We start from the raw sequence: 21,787 nt of genomic DNA on the forward strand, positions 1-21,787 counted from the left end.
AAAAAAAAAAAAAGAGTGAGCAGAGGGAGAGATAGAATCCTGAAGCAGACTCTCCGCATAGTATGGAGCCCGACATAGTGATCCCAGGACCCTGGGATCATGACCTGAGCCGAAATCAAGAGTCGGATGCTTAACGACTGCACCACCCTGGTGCCCCAGAAAAATCACCAAATTTCTAATGGTGGTGGGATCTCAGCTAATTTTTTACTTTTTTTTTCTATTTCTGTATGTTCTATATTCTACTTTAATTTTTTTATACTGAGAAAGTATTATTTGTATAATAAAAAAAGCTAATATGGACAAGAAAGGAAAAATATAAGCTGTTTATTTTTTTTTTTTTACAGATTTTATTTATTTATTTGACAGAGAGAGACACAGCGAGAGAGGGAACACAAGCAGGAGGAGTGGGAGAGGGAGAAGCAGGCCTCCCGCGGAGCAGGGAGCCCAATGCGGGGCTCGATCCCAGGACCCTGGGATCATGACCTGAGCTGAAGGCAGACGCTTAACGACTGAGCCACCCAGGCGCCCCAAAATATAAGCTGTTTAAATCATCTGTTTGAAAATGAGGGAAAGTTAATTTATTCAGTAAATACAAATTCTCTGGAGGAAAAGAGAAAAGAGTCATTAAATGTGTGAGCAGCTGTTGAGTGCAAGACAGGTTGGTGGATACCAGAGTAAATGAAACACAGTTCCTGCCTTCCAGAAAATCACAGTCTAATAAAGGAGAAAAACAAATGCACAAATGAAAATGTACTATTTTTTTTTTTAAGATTTCATTTATTTGACGCAGAGAGAGAGAGTGAGCACAAGCAGGGGGAGTGGCAGGCAGAGGCAGAGGGAGAAGCAGGCTCCCCACAGAGAAGGGGGAGCCCGATGTGGAACTCGATCCCAGGACTCTGGGATCATTACCTGAGCCAAAGGCAGTCGCTTAACCAACTGAGCCACCCAGACGCCCCGAAAATGTACTATTTTTTTCAAGATTATTTTTTTAAGTAATCTCTACAACCCTCATGGGGCTCAAACCTACAACCCCAAGGTCAAGAGTCGCATGCTCTACTGGCTAAGCCAGCATTATAATGATGCTCCCCGGGGCGCCTGGGTGGCTCAGTCGTTAAGTGTCTGCCTTGGGCTCAGGTCATGATCCCAGGGTCCTGGGATCCAGCCCCGTATCAGGCTCACTGCTCTGCGGGAAGCCTGCTTCTCCCTCTCCCACTCCCCCTGCTTGTGTTCCCTCTCTCGCTGTGTCTCTCTCTGTCAAATAAATAAAATCTTAAAAAATAATAATGATGATGCTACCATACTGACCTTGGTAAAGGCTACAACTCCGTCTGACGTCTGCTGGGCCAGTCCTTCTCACTGCTCTCTAGTCATTTCAGTTGCATTTTGTCTTTTATTTTTTTTAAGATTTTAATTATTTGAGAGAGAGAGCAAGAGAGAGCACAAGCAGGGGGGAGGGGAAGAGAGAGAGGGAGAAACAGACTCTCCCACTGAGCAGGGAGCCTGATGTGGGGCCTGATCCCAGGACCCTGGGATCATTACTTGAGCCAAAGGCAGACGCTTAACACCTAAGCCACCCGGGCGCCCCGTGATCAATTTTTATGTGTTCCAAGGGCACATTTAAGACCTAAGAGTTTGGATGTTGGCTACTCCAGGCACTGTTTTGGGTTTTCTACATAGAGTAGTAGTTCATTTCATCTTCACAACCACCTTCAGAGATGCTTATTGTCTCTAACTTATAGATGAGAAAACGGAGGCGCAGAGAGGTTAAGTCAACCAGCCCAAGGTCACCCAGTCTACCAGTATAGTCTACCAGTCCCAGACTCCTGTTTGGTCAGAACGGGATTGGAATACAGTCCATGCCACTTTCTGGCTGAGGACCATCAGGCTAACTCTTCCCGGTTTTGAGGCAAGCTGGAGCCTTACAGACCCAGGCCAGCCATCCACCAGCTGGCAACTAGGGAAGTAATTTAATCTCTCCATGCCTTAGTTTCCTTGTCTGCAGAGTGCAGACATTGACACTAGCCCTACAGGGTACTGTGCTCCTTCATGGAGATCAGAGAGCACCGTTGGTTTGAATAGGATACCTCTTGAGTTGCAGGGGCAAGAACTACACACAGATTTCAGACACAGATGCCTCCAGATTTTCTACAAGGCTGCAGTACAATAAAAAATAATATATATTGCTTTGTCCCAAGATCCTGGCACAGAGCTTCAAAAACCCTTGGGATTTCCTGAGTGATAAGACTGTCCTTCCTTGGGTGCCTGGGTGGCTTAGTCGGTTAAGTGTCTGCCTTCGGCTCAGGTCATGATCTCAGGGTCTTGGGATCGAGTCCTGCGTCCGGCTCCCCGCTCAGCAGGGAGTCTGCTTCTCCCTCTGCCTGCCACTCTGCCTACTTGTGCTCTCTCTATCTCTCTGTCAAATAAATAAAATATTAAAAAAAAAAAAAAAAAAGACTGTCCTTCCTTATTCATAACAGGCCCCTTTGGACCATACCAGACTTGAAGCTAACAGGTGACTCATTGCCATCTCTGAGAGCCCTGGGATAGCTTCAGGATGCTGGCTGATCAGAAAAACCACCCAACTTTCAGCCCCACCTCTGGGGAGGGGAAGGGGGCTGGAGATGGCATTCAATCACATGGCCAGTGATTTCATCAACCATGCCTGTGTAATAAAACCTCAATTTATTAACTCTGAACAGGGGGCGCCTCGGTGGCTCAGTCATTAGGCGTCTGCCTTCGGCTCAGGTCGTGATCCCAGGGTCCTGGGATCGAGCCCTGCATTAGGCTCCCTGCTTGGCAGGAAGCCCGCTTCTCCCTCTCCCACTCCACTGCTTGTGTTCGTGCTCTCTCTGTCTGTCTCTCTGTCAAATAAATAAAATTTAAAAAAATAAAACTCTGAACAGGGGCGCTGGGGTGGCTCAGTTAAGCATCTGCCTTTAGCTCAGGTCATGATCTTAGGGTCCTGGGATCAAGCCCCACATTGGGCTCCCTACTCAGCGGAAGAGTCTGCTTCTCTCCTTCCCTCTGCCGCTTACCCCCACTCGTGCTCTCCCTTTCAAATAAAAAAATAAAATCTTTAAAAAAAAATAAAACTGAGCAATGAGGTTTGAAGAGCTTCTGGGTTGGTGAACATACTGACGTAACAGGAGGTGGTACATACCCTGACTCCGCAGGGTCCTAATAAGCTCTTGGGCTCAGGACCCTTCCACACCTTACTGCATTTCTTCATCTAGCCAGTCATTTGTGTTCTCTGTAATAAAACAGTAATCATAAATGTAGTGCTTTCCTGAGTTCTGTGTGTCCTCCTGGCAAATATTTGAACCTGAAGGGGGGTTGTGGGAACCCTGAATTTGCAACCAGGTTGGACAGAGGTGTGGGTAACCTGGAGACCCAGGACTTACGGCTGAACTCCTTAACCTGTGGGGTCTTCACCAACTCGGGGTAGTTCATGCCAGAATTGAATTGTAGGACATCCGGTTGGTGTCAGAGAATTGTCACTGAAAAGTAAAAGGTACAAAGTTCCAGCCCTTCGTACTAACCTTTGATATTTTCGGTCTTTTAACTCTGTATCCTATAGTTCAGAAACCCCAGCCCTTGGTGAGATTGATTGGTAGTATCATGTAGCTAGCTGACACCATAGAAGAGCAAGTCCATGGCTGTTTGCCTCTGTGTCCACCCTTTGGAGAGCCCCACCTGCGATTCCATTACCTGAATTAGGAATAATATCTACCATGGAGTGAGGGATTCACTGTGCACTAAGAACTTTTCATAATTTTGTCTTTCCTGGAAAATGATGTTTCTTTACCACTTCCTATTATTAAAGGTAATTTGAACCGGGGGGATAGGTAGTGGAATTTGTGACTTAGGCACAGATTAGAAATAACAGCATAATAGGTACATGCAAATCACATATCTGATAAAGGACTTGTATCCAGACTCTCAAAAATAAGAAGACAACCTTACTTCTTTAAAAGGAGCCAAAGATTTGAACAGACTCTTTTTTTTCTTCATTTTTTTAAGAAGACTTTATTTTTAAGTAATCTCTACACCCAACGTGGGGCTCAGACTCACAACCCTGAGATCAAGAGTCACATGCTCTGCCAACTGAGCCAGCCAGGTGCCCCTGAACAGACTCTTTTCCAAAGAAGTCGTATAGATGGTAAATAGCACAGGAAAAGATGCTCAACGTCAGTCATGAATGAAATGCAAATGAAAACCACCATGAGATTCTACTACACATCTGTTTGAGGGGCTAAAACGAACCAAGACCGACCATACTGAGTGTTGCCGCGGAAGTGGAGAGGTTAGAACTCTCCTATCTTGCTGCTGGGAATGCAAAATGAAAATGGTACAGGCGCCTGAGTGGCTCAGTGGTTCCTGCTCTCTCTCACTCTGTCAAATAAATAAATAAAATCTTAAAAAAAAAAAAAAACGGTACAACCACTCTGGAACAGTTTCGCAGTTTCTTTTTTTCTTTTTTAAAGATTTTACTTATTTCACAGAGAGAGACGAGAGACAGGGAGAGAGGGAACACAAGCAGGGGGAGTGGAAGAGGGAGAAGCAGGCTTCCTGCAGAGCAGGGAGCCCGATGCAGGAGCCCGATACGGGGCTCAATGTGGGGCTCGATCCCAGGACCCTGGGATCATGACCTGAGCTGAAGGCAGACGCTTAACAACGGAGCCACCCAGGCACCCCAGTTTCACAGGTTCTTAAAAAGTTCAACAACACTCGCCACACGATCCAGGCCTTATACTCCGAAGTATTTATCCAAGAGAAATGAAAGTATATGTCCACACACAAGACACACATACGTGAATGTTCATAGCAGTTTTATTTGTAATAGTCCAAAACTGGAAATAGCCCAAATGTCCAACAGGTGACTAGCCAAACAAACTGTGGTACATCTATGAAATGGAATAGTACTTGGAAATGAAAAAGAACGGCTATGAACACATGCAACAACATGGGTGAATCTCAGATAATCTGCTCAGTGAAAGAGGCAGAGAAAAAAGTGCATACTGTACGATTCTATTTATGTTAAGTTCTGAAAAATGCAAATTCTTCTATAGTGATGGAAAGCAGTTCAGTGGGTACTATGAGGAGCAGGAGGGATGATTACAAAGGGGCAGGGGAAACGGCGTGGGGGTGGTTTCCCAGGTTTATACATGTGTCATCATCAGATAGTACATTTTCAATACATGCAGTGTATTGGATGCCAATTTTCCTTCAATAAAGCTGTTTTTTTAAGATTTCATTTTTATTAAAAATTTATTTCCATGAGAGAGAAAGAGAGTGTGTGCACGCGCATGCGGGGGGAGGAGCAGAGAGGAAGAGAGAGAAACTCAAGCGGAGTCCCTGCTGAGCACAGAGCCTGACCCGACCCAGGGCTCAGTCTCATGACCCTGAGATCACAACCTGAGCCAAAACCAAGAGTCGACGCTTAACCAACTATGCCACCCAGGTGCCCCTTTAAGATATTTTTTTTCTAATATCATCTTTTTTTTAAGATTGATTTATTTGCCAGAGAGAGAGAGAGAGCACACAAGCAGGGGGAGCGGCAGGCAGAGGGAGAAGCAGGCTCCCCCCTGAGCAAGGACCCCGGGATCATGACCTGAGCCGAAGGCAGATGCTTAACTGACTGAGCCACCCAGGCGCCCCTCAGTTTTTATTATTTTCATTTTTTTAAAAAAGATTTTTATTCATTTGACAGAGAGATAGCACAAGCAGGCAGAGAGAGGCAGGCAGAGGGAGAGGGAGAAGCAGGCTCTGCTGAGCAGGGAGCCCGATGCGGGGCTCGATCCCAGGATCCTGGGACCATGATCCAAGTCGAAGGCAACCGCCCAACCGACTGAGCCACCCAGATGCCCCTCAGTTTTTATTTTTAAGTAATCTCTACGCCCAACGTGGGGCTCAAACTCACAACCCTGAAATCAAGAGTTGCATACTCCTCTGACTGAGCCAGCCAGTCCCCCTCAATAAAGCTGTCTTAAAAAACAATAGAAGAAACTAGAGAGAGAGAGATCTGCCCGTAGTTCTACTCACAATGCTGATTTCATAATCTAGGAAAGGATTATCTTGGCTTTTTTTTTGTTTTTTTAACCCATTACAAGGTTTTATTTTTTGAGGGATTATATTTAAACTTACATTTTATTACATAGTATTTGATACATACAAAAGGATGTGTGGCATCTTGTCTGAGTTAGGGACTGACACACATTGAATGCCCACGAACCCACCACCCAACCTGAGAACCAAGATTTGACCAAAACCCTTGCACACTCCTGGGGTCCTTCCTCATCGCTCCTCTACTCTCCTCTCCGAGACCATCATCTTGAATTTTGTACTTTTTCTTCCCCTGATCGAATAGGGTTTTATCACATGTGCCTGTCCCACCAGACAATAAATGGTTTCCTTTTGCTGGTTTTTTTGAGCTTTTGAAAATGCGACCGTACTGTGTGTAGTTTCATGCGATTTGCTGTTTGAGTTCAGTATTCGATCTCTGAGGCTCCCCCGTGTTGTTGCATTTTGTATATTATAGGATTTTCAATCCTCCCCATGGCCCTGCAGGCCGATTTAGGATTTGCTCTATGGGGAAAACACAGCTCAGCATTTGACAGTAGCTCTCACAAGAACAAACACGGCCACTCTGACGCAGCAATGTCGCTTCCAGAAAGTCACCGTACAGGACACTTGAATGGCCAGAGTGGCATGGGCGTGGTATTTATTGCACAAGGATATTTATTGCAGTGTGCCTCGTAATATCAAAGTCGTAGAAACACAGTTACATCAGTAAGGGATCTAATCGCAGTGAGTGAACAGGAGTTGTGGGAAAGCTATACAACGGAACACCACTAACTGTGAAAACAACAAGGGGAGGGGAGCACTGATGATGGAAAGCTCTCCAGAACAGATTTTAAAAGGGTAAGAGCAGAACAGTGTGTGGAATGTGTCACCGCACATTTAAAAAGGGGAGAAGAATAAATCATACGGAACTGCTTAAATACTTCCAGAAGGGTTCAGAAGTTTTCATTGAACCAAAAGGTTCAGACTTTTCATTGTATCCATTTTGTATTCTTTTAAAAAATAGCAGGCCACGGACAAGGGCTACCTATTTAAAAATACATAAATAAAATAACACTTTCAGTCTTTTCAGTGCAAATTCCCAGCTTCCTGGTCTTTCTTTGGCTTGTGGCCGGCCTGTGCTGCCAGTGAATATTTTATCAGAAGCCCTTGCTTTTCCCCCCGACCTCCCACTTTTTGGCATGTTACATTCTCAACTCCCCCAAAGCCCCTTTGCCGACCCGGGTGGCAGCCACGGGCTAGGGCAACCTGCCACAAGGTGGCGCTCTTTGCGGGCCGCTGCTTTGTAGGCGGGAAGGTCGTCCTCTCCCGGGCACCTGGGGTGAGGGTCAGGGGCCTCTTCTGAGTGGGAGCTCACCTCCCCGCCCCCGGCACGCCTCAACTTAGTCCTACACCTCCACCAGGAAATCTGGAAAATGGGAAGTTGGGAATCATATCATGTCACTCCACCATTTGGTCCATCCAACGTCCTCCAGGCAGGTGCAGACTTTGAGAACTTGGGAGGTGCCTGCCACCCTCCTCTGGGTCTCAGGGAGAGGGCAGGTGTGACTGCCAATGTACAGCTCTGTCTCCCTCCCCGTCTGACAATCTATTTCAGCCAAAAAACCCTAGGAGTCAGAGCAGTCAGGGCTCTGCGGGGGGGTGGGGAGGGGTGGGGAGGGTGGACAAGGGGACAACAGAAGAACCTGGGATGGCCGGGGCCCCTGGCAGGGGCAGTAGGGACTGAGCCGCTGCAGGCTCTTCACCTACGCTGCCATCTGTCCACCACCCACCCACCCACTTGCATCCATTTATCAAATACCAGCAACCCACCAGGTGGAGAGAAATTCTTAATTCAAACAGTTGCCTTGAATATCAGAAGAAAGATAACTGGGCCACATTCGAGACCTGACCCCTGGGCCTTTGCTCAAGCTCTTCCCCCAGACCCAGGGCCTTCCCACCCTATGCAGCCGTGTGTGTGCACCTGACCTCTCCTTCAAGGCTAGCGGTCATCCTACCTCTTTGGCCTCACCTGCCCAAAGGCTCCGGTCCAGAGCAGCCTGGTCAGGGCCTGGGGCAATGGGGGGGGGGGCTTCCTGGCCTGAGGATATGGAGCCCTCTAAGAGGGAAAAGTGCAAGAATGACAATGCAAAGCAAAAGGTCAGCCACGGGCAGACAGACGTACCCTCGAGATGCAGGCTCCAGCAGGGATCGCTGCCTTCACTGGGGGCTGGTCCACATCTTGGTACTGACCTCTCTGTGAGCCCAGGGTCTGGCACTGAGGAGGCTGTCTGGGAATACTTGTTAAATGGACACAGGCTAATCTTCCCAGAGTCTAGCCTGATGACGGAGCCCATACTCTGCAGTCTTGGCCTGATGGAGCACGCTGATACCTAGGCAGCAGCTGGGAGGCAGGGATGCAGCCCCAGGCTTGGGCAGGGGACACAGGTCATAGCAGGCTGTGTCCACAGACCAAAGCCTCGCTGGCACTGGGTGGCGTAGCCAGTGGCCGGCCCTTCCTGGGCCCTGGCTGCCTGGTGAGACCCTGAACGGGGCAGGGGTGCCCTGGATGAGAGTCCCTTTGTTCAGCTTGGCCTCCCCCCCCATCTGCATGGTTCCTCGGCCACAAAAGAGGCCTCACACTTCAAAGCTGAGGGCTCCTCCTGAGCAGGAGAGCCCGGGAAGACAGTGCCCCTGAGATGCCTTTTGGGGGCCACTGGCCTCTCCATCAGCTCTGCCGGGCTCCCCCATTAGGGAGTCACCAGAACACTGGGGGCCCCCCTTCCCTGGTGCCACAGAGAAATGTGCTGGAGGGAGGGAGGGAAGAAGGAGGGAGATGAGACAGTGGGCTCAGCTCCCCCAGACAAAGAGGGATCAGTGGAGTAAAATCAAACCAGCTTTAATACCAATATAGTCTCTCTTTTAAATACCATGTTCCCCAGGACAGGGTGCAGGGGCAGGCTCTTGGCAGGAAGAATGGAAAGGAAATGTGGAACAAAATGGAATGGGTCACCTGGGCCTGCCCCCACCCTGCCCGGGGACCCTTGCCACAGGCCCTGAGCTGCCCACAGGGGAGGGGGAGGTAACAGCAGCTTCCTCTGGTCCAGTTTTGTGGGGGGGCCTGGGGTGGGCTTCCCCCCATCCCCAGCCCGCAAAACTCTTCTCAGGATTATTTCTGCCCTTCAGACCAGCAGAGCCTGGGCTCCTCTGACCTGGGAGGGGCCCCTTTTGCCTAAAAGGGAATGCAGCTAAGGCCTGGGAGCAGGGTAGGGGGGATGCCCCCGGCCATGCCCGGCCCTCTCAGTAACTGCTCTGGTGGCCCGTGAGGATGTAGAGGTTGCTGTGAGCCCCTGGGTTGTCAGTGGGAATGCTCTCGAGGATGATATCCCTGGAGGGGAGAGAGAACCGGAGGTGAGCAGGGCAGGGAAGACCTGTGGCACATCCATATGGCCTCAGGGGCTTCTGAAGGGGAGGTCGGGGCACCACGTCCTACCTGTGGGCCCCAAGCACTCGGAAGATCCTTGTCTCGTCTGTGATCTCCTGGGTCACCTGGGAAGAAAAGGGGCACTGAGGCCACCCCAGTGGCTCCTCTCCTAAGAGGCAGTGCCCACCAGGCCAGGGGCAGCGAGGGTCCAGAGTTCCACTCACCTCATTGGTGTCCAAGCTACGGCCTTGCATCCCATGGCTCCAGAAGGCCAGCACACTGTCTTGCAGACACACTAGGAGGCAGCAGGCTGCCTCAGCCCTGCACCTGCCCTGAGGACGCTGGCGCCCCCCGCCACACTCTGGCCCCAGGTCTGGGCCACCGAGGTCCTCACAGACCGCAGGTGACAGGTGTAGCTCTCGAGAGGGGCTGGGGCACCTGCCTCCTTGTCCCACTGCCCGCCCCGCCCCGGGCCACATCACATGCTCTAGGCTGGGGATCTTCCCGCCCCACCCCCATCCAGCTCACTCACCCACAGTCTCAATGGGGAAGTCAAAGGTCAGCACGGGCGCCAGTGTGGCCGTGGGCTCACCCAGCAGGTTGACCATCCTCACGCAGCCTGCACAGGGAGAGGGCTGGTGGGTGCGAACGGGGTGGTTCCCTTCTGGGGAGGCAGACCCACAGGCACCTGGCTTCCCTCAGCCTCCCCTCAGCCCCTCCACTGCCCCGAGCCCTGACCTCAGGGGCACTCACGGTCAAAGCAGACTAGGACTGTGTCCCTGTCCACCTGGATCACCTGCTGGGCGGTGCCCGGGAGCCCCTCTGCAGGCAGACAAGGGAGACACGGCCTGGCTGAGCCCCGCAAGGAAGACCCGGGGGGACGGCTACAGCCAGCTGTCCCCACAAGCGCCTTTCAGCCCCATAGCAGTCCGACTGATTCCCGCACAGCGCAGCTGGGGCAACTGAGGCTCAGAGCGGCTGAGTGAGCCGCCTGCAGGCGCCGTAGAGAGGCAGAGGTGAGTCCCAGGGAGCCGTGGGAGGGCAGGGTTTCTGGAGCTGGGAGAAGCACCGTGTGCGACTCCACCACCGTGTGACCACAAGTCTCTGAGCCTCAGTTCCCTCACGTGTAACCCAGGCAGGACGATGCCGACCTTGCGGGGCTGCCGTGAGGAGTAAGAATGAAGGCTTGTGTGGGAGGCCCCTGGCTCGGGGCCTGGGGCACAGCTGGGCCTTAGTCCAGTGCGCCCGTCCTTCTTGACCGACGGCCACTCCCTCTGCTCCCCTGAGCCGTCCCGACCCAGTGTCCTGCTTCCCTGCTCAGAATGAAGGCCCCCAGGCCCACCCTGCCTGGTTTGGTTCTGTCCCTGCGGCCCCCTAATGAAATCTTTTAGAGAAGCCCCGCTGAAGGGGGGCTGGGAGCCGACAGCTGTGGTGAACCCAGTTCCCTGCCCGCCCCCTCTCTCTGACACACACACACACACACACAGCCCTCTGGCTCACCAGGCGGTATGAGGACGTCAGGCGTCAGACCAGCCTCCAGGGGCAGGACGTGGAACAGGACTCGGCAGCCCGGCCCCTCGGGGCCCTCCGCCCCCACACACACCTGCGGCAGCTCCTTCCCATCCAGCACCAGGGGCTCCAGCATCCCCGCGGGGCTGGGCAAGGGGCTGGAGAAGTTCTGGGGGCAGCAGGGGTGCTCAGGCCTCCATTTCTCCCCCCAGGCCCACTGCCACCATCCAGGCCACCGCCCTCCCCCCCCCCCCCGCCCCCGACCGCCCCGCACCTTCAGCAGCAGGAACTTCTGCAGCGGCTCATACCACTGCAGCAGGAGCAGGCTGGTGGGCAGGGCAGCCAGCAGGAAGGTGCTGCCCGTGTAGGGGTTCCGCACTGCAACAGAGGCAGGCGGTGGGGACCCGGCCGCGCCCGTGCCCCCAGCCCCCCGACGCCCGGCTCTTACCCACACGACACTGCAGGCAGCCTTTGGTGTCTGGAATCTTGGCGGACAGGGCAAAGCGCCTGCAGGGGTGACGACCGGGGCACGTGTCATGGGTGCCGTCCATGGCCAAGGCCCCACAGAGCCCTGAGATGGGCACTATCCCCTTCCCTGCCTCACGGGGGAGAGCCTGAGGCTCCAACACCCACCTCCACAGCCTGCGGCCCAGGGGTGCGGGCACAGAAGCACCTTTACCTGTGCCCCTTTGGGCAGCTCACTTAACCTGCCCCTGCCTCAATTTGCTCATCCGGGGAATGGGGGTTACCATGGCACCGACCCCGTAGTGAGGAGAAGGGCTTCCAGCAGAGCCCGGCACGCTGCGTGCACTCACGCAGGGCTAGCTTTTCCCATTCCGAATGATTACTTGCCCGCCTACTGCCCATCACTGGAAACCCTTCTGAGGCGAAGGCAAGGTCTAAAAGCAGACGGGAATGAAGAAACAAGGGCACGGAGGGGGCAGGCGCGGCTCCAGCCCTGCGAGCACTCATGGCGGTCCCCCCTCCGCCTGCCACATGGCACACGTCACAGAAGGGCAGGCGGGGCCCAAGAAGATTAACACTTGCAAAAAAACCACAAACAATCGGCCTGGCCTGCCCTCGCTGAAGTGACACCACAGGGAGCCGGCTGGTGGCTGGCTTTGGTGGCAGGGGGAAAGTAGGTAGCGTCCTTGCTTCTGTTACTGGCTGTCCCCCAAGCCCTCAGGGGACCTCCTGAGCCTGTTTCCTCCTCTGGGGAACAGGGTTACATGTCCGGAGGCCTGCCACCTCCTCCCAGCGACCCGGGCCGTCTGCCCCTCTGTCTCCTCTCTCCCTTTGCTGTCTCCTCTCTCCCCCAACTGGCTTCTGGACGGGACAGAGGCAGATATTTTTGTATCTGTTTTTTCTCCAAACAATTCTGGCTCTCTGCTTTTTATGTGCAAGGTGGACAGCGTTGACTCCGTGACTTTCCAAACACACACCCGAGCTGGGGCTCTGACGGGCCTGTTTCCTGCAGGTCCCGGGACAAAGCAGAGGCTTGCTCGGGCACTGAGCTCAGGAAGCCCCAGGGCTGCAGGGCTCCAGATGTACACGAGCGAGCCCGCCGCAGGAAGGGCCTGGGCCCGCAGCTCCCCAGCTGGGGTAGCCACTGGCCTGACCTCTCCCACCGCCCCTACCAGCTCCCACCACGCCCCTGGGCAGGGCAACATCTAAGCCTACCGCCGGGACCCCTCCTCGAATTCAGCCACACCTAGCCCACGGTCGATGGAGGTCCCACTTGCACATCTCAGACTCAATGTGACAACACTGAATTCTGCTCCACCCACACCTGATGACAGCTCTATCCTTCCTGCTGCCCAGGCCAAAAACCCTGGAGTCATCGACTCCTCTTTCTTTTCCATCTACCAACTATCAGGAAATCCTGCTGATTCAACTTTCAAAAGAAAACCACAATTCAGCCGCTTTTCATCTCCTTCACTACTACCCTGGCCCACGCCACCATCACCTCCCACCTGATGGGTACAAGAACCTCCTGACAGGTTTCCCTGCTTTCCCTTCACCCTTTCAGTCTATTTTCAACACAGCGGCTACAGGGATGATCCCCTCAAAACCTCAGTCCATGTCACTTTCCCCCTGGATATCAACAAGCCTTGCTCTAAGTCTTTATTCAAACAGCACCGTCTCAGAAATGTCCTTCCTGACCACCTTGTTTAAGACCACCGTCCAGGCCCCACCCCTCCTGGTCCTCCTTCTCCCCATGCTTTAATTTACGTACCACTTTCCCCTCTGCACATCACCACAGAATACCCTTTTTATGTTGGTTGGTTGTTGTCCGTCTCTTGTGACAAGAAAGTCTGGAGACTATGAGGGACTCTTTAGTTCACAGAGGCCCCCAGGCACGTACTAGGTACTGAGGAGATACTCTCTGAATGACTGAACAAGGGACTCTATCTGGACAACTCCCCCCACCCCGCCGACGCCTCATAAAACACACGACACGATCTGCTCCCCCAAGGTCTCCCAGTCCCTCCCTTCTCCCTCCTGCTCACTCCGATCAGGCCCCAGATCTTCTCAACCCCACTTCCTGAATATGGCTCAAGTCCGTTCATCTCTCACCACCCTGTAGCCTAACACCCACCGCCTCAGGTCACTACACTGGCCTCCTTCCCAGGTGCCCTCTCACCAGCCTCCCCCTCCAAGTCATTGTGACCACTCTCAGCACAGCCAGCCAGCAGATGCCTCTAGTCTTCATGTGTCTCTCTTGACCCCCCAGCTCTAGGAGAAGGCACGTGACCCAGGCCTGCCCCCCGCCCCCACCAAGCTCCTCATGCCATGGCCACAGTGACAGGCTCAGAGTGCACAGGGACTTAAGCTAGACCCATGAGAATTGGCCCCCGGACTTTGTGGGAATTACTTGGAAGCAGAGGTTCTAGTACCACAAGCCTGTTAGCTAATGGAATGCTGGCCTGGAACCACGGCCCTCCCTCCCTGGACAGGAAAGCCTACCTGAGAACGAAGGTGATAGGGGAAAGCAGAGCCAAGAGATTCCTGATAAAGCCATTTAAGCCTGGATCCAGCTGGGCCTAAAGCTAACCCTACTCCTGAACTTGCAGTTACATGAACCACTGAATTCCCTTTTCTGCTAGTCAATCACTTGCATCGCCTGCAGTAGGAAGAGTCCCGATTGACATACTGAGGGATCCTTCTAAAATGCTCCCAGCACTGGGGCGCCTGGGTGGCTCAGTCGTTAAGCGTCTGCCTTCGGCTCAGGTCATGATCCCAGCGTCCTGGGATCGAGCCCCGCATCGGGCTCCCTGCTCCGCGGGAAGCCTGCTTCTCCCTCTCCCACTCCCCCTGCTTGTGTTCCCTCTCTCGCTGCGTCTTTCTCTGTCAAATAACCCAGCACTGCTGCCAGTTGAACAAAACCCAGATCCCGGGCCTGGCATCAAAGGAAGGGCTCTGCCACCCATGCGTCTTCCCCTCAGGCTGCTCCGCCCTCCTCCCCCAGGCCAAACGCCTTACATCTCCCCAGATCACCCACAAGAATTCGCTGGTGCTCTTCCCCTGCCTGGAATGCCATTCCCCAATTCATCTGCCCGGAAACCCACTATGCACTTGCCAACCCCACGCCCTCAGGCGGCCAGCCTCTCAGAGGCCTCTGGGCCCCCCCCCCCCAACCCCCTGCTCTCCCCCAGGCTCACTTCAGGGCCAGGTCCTAACTGTCAAGGATGCATTTGATCTGCTGTCTCCCAGCCCAGCTTAGGACCAGGCCTACAGCTAGTGCTCGGTAAACGCTGGCCCCGTACCCTCACAACCACAACTGCCTCACTACGGTCTCCTTGCTTCCCTATGGGCCCAGCGGCCCGGGGCGGGGGCTACCAAGGCTCTGACAGATGAGGAACGTAGGCTCAGAGAGGCAAAGCCACGTCTGAGATCACAAGCCCAGTCACAGGCAAGGCCATATTCCAACCCCGGCTTGGCCCCTCTGCCTCCCCCTTCCCACCCTGCTGCACGTCCAGGCTCCCCTAGGGTCCCCGACCTGGGGATGATGCGCTGCGTGAGGCGGTTGGTGGGGAGGGAGAGGGGAACCTGTTGCTGGAGTCTTCGCTGTTCAAACAGGCCTGGGAGGTCATGGGCCCAGATGTGCGTGGATTTCCCTGCCAGGGAGGGAGAGAGGGGCTCAGAGAGTGTGGGCCGGCGGGGTGCAGGCCCCGGCCCCCCGCCTGCCCCAACCTGTACCTGAGAGCGACAGCAGCACATTATTCACGCAGTAGAGCCAGGTGCAGCGGTGTGAAATCAGCTGGAGGCCACAGAGTGGTTGATGGACAGGGAGTCAGCACTCCAAGCCCCCCAGGACCCTCCCCCCTCCAAAGCCAGCCGGGCCTCACCTTCTCCAGTGTATCTTCATGCAGTTCATGCAGGTTGAGGGTGTAGATGCCTTCCTCGGCCCCCACCACCAGGAACTGGTCTGCGGGGAGGGGGGGCGGTTACGGGGTCAGAGGTCAGTCACACCCCCTGGCCCAAGCTGGGGATTCCCGGGCTCCTGCTTCCTCCCTGCCCCGCCTACCCCGGGTGACAGGGTGAATCCAGGTGACAGCAGCGTGGATCCGCAGGGGGCAGCCATTGAAGACCTTGGAGAAGCAGGCGCCCATCTGGGGAGAAGGCAAGAGGCCGGTGAGGAAGACAGAGGTGGGGGGAGGCAGTAGGTGGTAGGGGCAGCAGGGGGACAGGGCTGAGGGACAAACACTTACATGCACTTTGGGGGTTGGGGGAAGCCCATGGCAGGACGATCTCTGGAAGGGTGGGAAAGAGTCAGGGCCGAGGTGGCACCCCCAGTCTCCCATCTTCCCAGCCCCTCTGGAGCACCCCCTCACCTCAGGATCCTCCCTGTGCTTCATGGTGGCCCAGGCAGTGGGGAGCAGTGGGGGGCTGTTAGGGCCTGGGGGAGGTGGAGGTGGGGTTCCTGCAGGCACAGACTGGCTGTGAATTCCAGCTCTAGCCCCACCCACTCCTGCCTCCTGGTCCCCCAAGCCTGGACTCACCTAGGGGGCTGGATAGAGGGTCTTCAGCTGGAGGCTCAGGGGGGGATGGCCCCAAGAATGGGGCCCGCTTGATGGTTCCTATGGTATCGTCTGGGGAGTCCAGCTCCTGGCAGGAGAGTCAGGGGACCGAGCGTGGCTGTCAGCAAGACCCCATAACCTGGCCCTACCCCAACTGCGGCCTCTACAGCCCTCTCCCATCCCCTGCTCCAAATTCCCTGCACTCCATACCTGGAGTTCTGAGGCTGGCCGGATGGTCAGGCTCCTGTGGGGGACAAACCAGAGGAACATGAGGTGTGAGATGTGACCGGGCCCCAGGTCCAGCTGCCCGCCCCCCACCTTCAGGCCCAGCCCCTCACCTTTCCTCTAGGGCCTCCTCAACAGACTGTAGCAGGCTCCTGGGCAGGAGGGCATGAGGTCAGAGGTCAGCCTTTTCTGCCGCCCCCACCCTCCCCTGTAGCTTCCTTCTCCCTCCCTCACCATTCCCCTGTAGCTTCCCTCTCCCTCCCTCACCCCTCCCCTGTAGCTTCCTTCTCCCTCCCTCACCCCTCCCCTATAGCTTCCCTCTGCCTCACTCACCCCTCCCCTGTAGCTTCCCTCTGCCTCACTCACCCACTCAGCTCCTCCTTTCCCAGCAGTGTCCACTCCTCCTCCCACTGCAGGAAAACCAAATCAGAAAAACCAAAAGAGAAGCAGAGAGAAGAGAAACGACATAAGAGGATGATCGAGAGACTGTGGGAGAGAAAGAACAAACAGATGAAAAATGACATGGTAACAGGCGAGAAAATTGTGAGAGAGACAAGGAAAGGCAAAGAAACTATGAAAGAGGAGGACAGACAAACGGCGAGAGGGGACAGACGGGCAGCAAGAGCCAGAGCTGGTGGGTTGGACAACTGGGCGAAGACACAGAACTGGCAGAGAGAACCATGCTGAGCGGGTGGGATGGGGGCTCAAGTCCGTGATAGGCCCATTTTTTAGAAAGGTGAGGTCACCATGCCCAGGAAGGAGCCCCCCCATCAATGTCACGGGCCTCAGGGATCTGAGGCGCTCCACCTCTAGCCCAGCTCCCTAGGCCGCCCTTGCACACCGCCCCGCCGACACCACCAGCCCCCTCACCAGCTCATTTAGTGGGTCTGTTTCCTTCCTGCGTGGGGCGCCAAATTTCACCTGGTGAACTGGGGGGCCCAGGGTACACGAGTTAGCAAGGCGGTCTTCCGACTGACCCCCATACTCACACCAGATCCCCACACCTAGCCCCTTCCACCAGATTCAGACACACACAGCCTCCGCCATAGTCACCCCCCAGATCCCCACCACCACAGCACCCCCCACCAAATCCACATACACAGCCCCCCAAATCCACACATAGCCCCCCAAGTCCACACAGCTACCCTACCAAATCCACACACAACCCCCCACCAAATCCAAATACCAGCCCCCGACTCTACATACAGCCTCTCCCCAAATCCACACTCAGCACCCCCATCAAGTCCACACCCCCCCCACCAAATTCATATACACAGCCCCCAACCATAACCAAACACACAAGCCCCCACCAAATCCAAATCCACGCACACAGCCCCCCATCAAATCCATACACGCAGCTCCTCCCAAATCCACACACACAGCCCCCTCCACCAAATCCACACACACAGCCCCCCCCAGCCAAGTCCATATACACAGCCCCCCCCAAATCCACACACACAGCACCCCCACCAGATCCACACACACGGCCTCCCCAGCCAAGTCCATATACACAAGCCCCCCCCACCAAATCCACACACACAGCCCCCCCACCGGATCCACACACACACACCCTCCCCAGCCAAATCCATATACACAGCCCCCCACCAGATCCACATGCACTGTCCCCCACCAGATACACTCACATAGCTCCCCCCCTACACACCCACATAACCTCCAGAGCAAACTCACACTGGATCTCCGAGGGGGTCCTCTCGGCCGGGCCGTGCTGCCCGCGGGAGTGAATGGTGTCTGGAAACATGTCATAAGTCTAGGAAAGAAAACAAACACAAACGGCTGACACGCACTCGGCACTCGCCTTCCGCCAGGTATCACTGGAAGTGCTTTACCCACACTTTGTTTTTACAACAACTTTCTGAGATTATTGTAAGATTAAAGATGAGAAAACCAGCACAGAGAAGAAGATAACTGGCCAAAGAACACACAGAAACCAGAAGAGAGCTAAGCTAGGGTCAGGTTAGCTTAAGCCAAGCACAGGAATTTATCAAGTGAGGGGTACTGGGGGCAAGATGGGCCCAGGGAAAATTTCTAATGGGTGGGCTCGCCTGGAGGAAAGCTCCCAGTGCTGGAAATTCGCAAGTTAAAGAGACCTGATCCATATCACCTCTGCATTCCTTACCACCTGGCCAGGCCAAGATCCATTCCTCAGCTCCCCTCACTTACCTCCAGGTCACAGTCCTCTGGGGAGGGGGTTCCCAGGTGGGGGTCATTGGCTTTGTCCAACAGCTGTGTGAGGAGAGCCCGAGGGAGGTGCTGGGTTGTGAATGGATGCTGGAGGATTGGGGGGGGAGGGGCACAGGTTGGTTCCTGGCCTCCAGGCCTCTGCTTGCAAACACCTAGGCTCCTGCCCTGCCCCCATCTCCCACCTGCAGAAGCTTCTCTGCTGTCGGCCTCTTCTTGGGGTTCTTGGTCAAGGCCAGCTTGAGGAAGTGGTGGAAATGCTGGGTCCTAGTGGGCACAAGAGCCCCCGCCCCCAGACCCAGGTTAGCCCTCATGTGGGGCATCCTGCGAGCTCCAGAGGAGGGAGTCTGCTTCAGGAAGGAGCCAGACCGAAGCCAAGGGCAGCTGGCCTAAGCAATCCTGCTGTTGGGGCACAGCAGCTCCTCTATCATAACCATCTGTCCTTCCTCCCTGCCCACACCAGTCCCCCGGCCCAGGGGCAGAGCTCAGGCCCCTCCCACAGATGGTCCACAAAGGCTGAGAGTGCGGGGCTCCTCAGGTTGCACCCTGGGAGTTGGCAGGTTCTCCGCCCCCGTGGAGACTGCTGGAAAGGAGGCCCCAGTGGGGGATGTAGGCCCTCACCAGCGAGTCTTGTCTCTCAGCCTGGGCGGCTGGAAGCTACTCTTCGACATGAGCATCAAGGCCCTGTGGAACAGAGCACGAGGTCAGGGGACAAGGGCAGCAGTGCCCTGGAGGTCAGGCAAGGGGCAAGTAAGTGTTCAGCGGACCTCATGGGGTGCAGGTGGAATAGAGGGGGCTGCAGCTCGCCCAGCTCGATGGCGGTGATGCCCAGGGCCCAGACGTCACAGAGCTCGTTGTAGCCTCCTTTGCGTTCCACAGCGGCCACCTCTGGGGCCATCCTAGAGAGGGGGTCACAGGTGGGATGGCCAGGTGCCCGACCTGTGCCCCCCCCACCCCCTCAGCCCAAGGCACAGCCTCACCAGTACGGAGTCCCAATGAAAGACCTCCTCTTAGCCACAGATGCCGTCAGCTCACCTGACACCCCAAAGTCAGCTGCAGGGAGAAAGAGCTGCTCCCACCCGCCCTCTGGCTACCACCCCCCACCCACCTCCAGGGCTGAGGCTCGGAATGCACCTGAAGGGTTCAGAGAGCAGGCGGCCCAGGTTCAGCCACAACCGCCACACGGTGAAGGGAAGGCCAGGGCCCCCTCCGGGAGGGGTCAACTACCTTCTCTCCCTGACCCAGTACGTAGTCCCGGGTTAGACTCCATACAGCCCCAACCACACCAACTTCTAGCAGGGAAGGAGGACGGTAACGCTTTCTCGATGGGGAAACTGAGGGTTAAGTGGTAAAGTGACTTGCTCAAGGACACCCAGCACTTAAATGCAGACCCTAAGACTCCATAAGCTCCCACAGAACCCTCACCCTGATTGTGTCCCCGGGGTACTGACCCAGCTTGACATCTCCCTGGAGGGTGAGGAGAAGATTGGCTCCCTGTGGGAATGGAGGAGAGAGAATCCCATCTGGTGTCCCCAAGAGCCTCCTCCTCCCTCCCAGGATGTCCTTGGCCAGACCCCTACCTTGATGTCTCTGTGGATCTTCCCCTGAGAATGTAAGTGGTGCAGCCCCTGGGGACAAAGAGGAGCTCCTGAGAACAGCCACCCAGGACTATCTCCCCTTTCCTGAGCCCCCTCTCGCAACTGGGGCCCCCCACCCAAGCAGCTTCCTCCTCCCCTCTCCCCAAACAGGAAGTGACTGAGCCAAGAGGGAAATGTGCTGCTTCCGGCAACAGGGCTGGGGCCCCTTCCCCCCCAGGACCCACAGCCCCTCAGGCCAGCTCTGCCTGAGGCACTCCACCCCCCCCAACACACACACACACACACACACACACACACACACACACAGAGGCACGCACTGGCCAGGCCAGCTGGGCTCCCTGACCACAGCTCCTGGGGCCTGGGGGTGTGAACAGCCGTAAGGGCCCAGTTACCTTCAGTGCCTCTCGGCAGACATAGGCAATCTGCCGTTCCTCTAGGGGCCCGGTGGCTGAAATGGAAGGGGTGAAGACTGGCATGGAGGTCGGGAGGATATGCTGACCTTCCCAGGCCACCCTGTGTGGGGGGAAGCAGCAGGCACTCCTAGGTGGAAGAGGTGTTGGCCACATCCCCTCCCTGCACAGCCTGGGATACAGAGCCCAGAGAAGGACACCAGTGTCTCAAGGTCACACAGCCAGTGAGGAGTGGAGAAGGGCCCAAGCCCAGGACCTCAGCTCTCCTCTCCTGCCCCATGCTGGGGAAGGGTGGGTTGGGAAAAGGCTGTGGCCCTCTGGGGCCTGGAGTCCTGGCCCTCACCGTGGTAAATCTCCTGCAGGGACCCCCCTCCGCAGAACTCCATGCAGATCCACAATCGGTCATTCCTGGTGGGGGGGGGGCACAGAACTGGGGTGGGCACATGGCAGGGCCACATGGGGGCTGCCTGGGGGTAGGCAAGGGGATGAAGCAGCCTCACCTGAGGTAGCTGCCAATGTAGGCCACCACATTGGGGTGACGGCACTCACGCAGGATGGTGATTTCCTGCTGGAGGGAGCTGGTGTCGTCCCCTGGGAAGCACAGGGAATCATGGGGGGGGGGCGCATACGGATTGCTCTAACTCAGTGCCCCCATCTGCAAAATGGGCACATCCAGGCCAGAAAGATCCCAAGTGACAGTACCCTGGGGCCTGCCTCTCAGGGGGCCAACTCTCAGCGCCCGCCGGCGCTCTGCCCTCCCTCCAGCGCAGAGGCCCTGGCCCCGGGCCCTCACCTGGGTCTAGCTTGACTATCTTGACCGCGGCCAGTTCGGACGTGACCGTGTCGCGGGCCTGCAGGGGCGGAGGAGGTGAAGCGGAATGAGGAGGGGGCGGGGCTGGGGGCTGGATGCGCGGTAGAGCGCAGAGCCGGCACCCTCCCCGCCGCTCTCCCGCGCGTCCGGCCGCCTGGCGCACCTTGTAGACGTCGCCATAGGTCCCGGCCCCCACACGCTGCAGCAGCTCGAAGCGGTCGCGCGGATCCTGCAGCGACACGTCCCGCAGCAGCGCCATTGCCCGGCGCCGGGCGGGCCGGCGGGCGGGCGGTCGTGAGCTGCGGAGCCGCGGAGCCGGCGCGGGGCGGCGCGGGGCGGGGTGGGGCGGGGCAGGATCGCCGGGGCGGGCGCGGGTGGCTCCGAGGCCGCGGAGGCGGGGCCGGGGCCCGGGGCGGGGCCAGGAGGGGGATGCCCCGCCGCCCGGCCGGGAGGAGGCGCCCGCGGGACAGGCCCTCGGCGGGGAGGGGAAGCCCCGAGGCCGGGCGGAGCCGACCGGCAGAGGCCCTTCG

General features: G+C 56.1%; 1 protein-coding gene across 4 annotated transcripts; it reads right to left on the minus strand.

The window, feature by feature from the left end:
- Positions 1 to 5,950: 5,950 nt before the first annotated feature.
- On the minus strand, positions 5,951 to 21,574 carry MAP4K2 (mitogen-activated protein kinase kinase kinase kinase 2). 4 transcript variants are annotated; one of them, XR_004300708.1, is made up of 33 exons: positions 21,421 to 21,574; positions 21,240 to 21,297; positions 20,947 to 21,037; positions 20,790 to 20,854; positions 20,429 to 20,484; positions 20,019 to 20,066; positions 19,890 to 19,932; positions 19,419 to 19,491; positions 19,206 to 19,337; positions 19,060 to 19,122; positions 18,624 to 18,705; positions 18,421 to 18,528; positions 17,929 to 18,007; positions 17,110 to 17,168; positions 16,606 to 16,649; positions 16,353 to 16,391; positions 16,225 to 16,258; positions 15,997 to 16,102; positions 15,829 to 15,917; positions 15,706 to 15,747; positions 15,522 to 15,606; positions 15,343 to 15,422; positions 15,194 to 15,254; positions 14,994 to 15,111; positions 11,442 to 11,500; positions 11,268 to 11,371; positions 10,985 to 11,162; positions 10,238 to 10,306; positions 10,017 to 10,103; positions 9,709 to 9,779; positions 9,554 to 9,609; positions 8,246 to 9,448; positions 5,951 to 7,489 (listed from the first exon to the last, which is right to left on the minus strand). XR_004300708.1 is itself a non-coding variant. In XM_032414654.1 (32 exons), the coding sequence occupies exons 1-32, from the start codon at positions 21,514 to 21,516 to the stop codon at positions 9,361 to 9,363; spliced, it is 2,463 nt and encodes an 820-aa protein (XP_032270545.1). In that variant the 5' UTR covers positions 21,517 to 21,574; the 3' UTR covers positions 5,951 to 9,360. The 4 variants fall into 4 exon arrangements, 3 of the variants coding, with proteins under 3 accessions (XP_032270545.1, XP_032270546.1, XP_032270547.1); XM_032414654.1 differs by having other exon boundaries at positions 5,951 to 9,448; XM_032414655.1 differs by lacking the exon at positions 20,790 to 20,854 and having other exon boundaries at positions 5,951 to 9,448; positions 19,864 to 19,932.
- Between the last annotated feature and the right edge of the window lie 213 nt (positions 21,575 to 21,787).

Source organism: Phoca vitulina, unplaced genomic scaffold (genome assembly GCF_004348235.1).
Source record: "Phoca vitulina isolate PV1807 unplaced genomic scaffold, GSC_HSeal_1.0 scaffold16, whole genome shotgun sequence".
In the NCBI taxonomy this organism is placed as follows: Eukaryota; Metazoa; Chordata; class Mammalia; order Carnivora; family Phocidae; genus Phoca; species Phoca vitulina.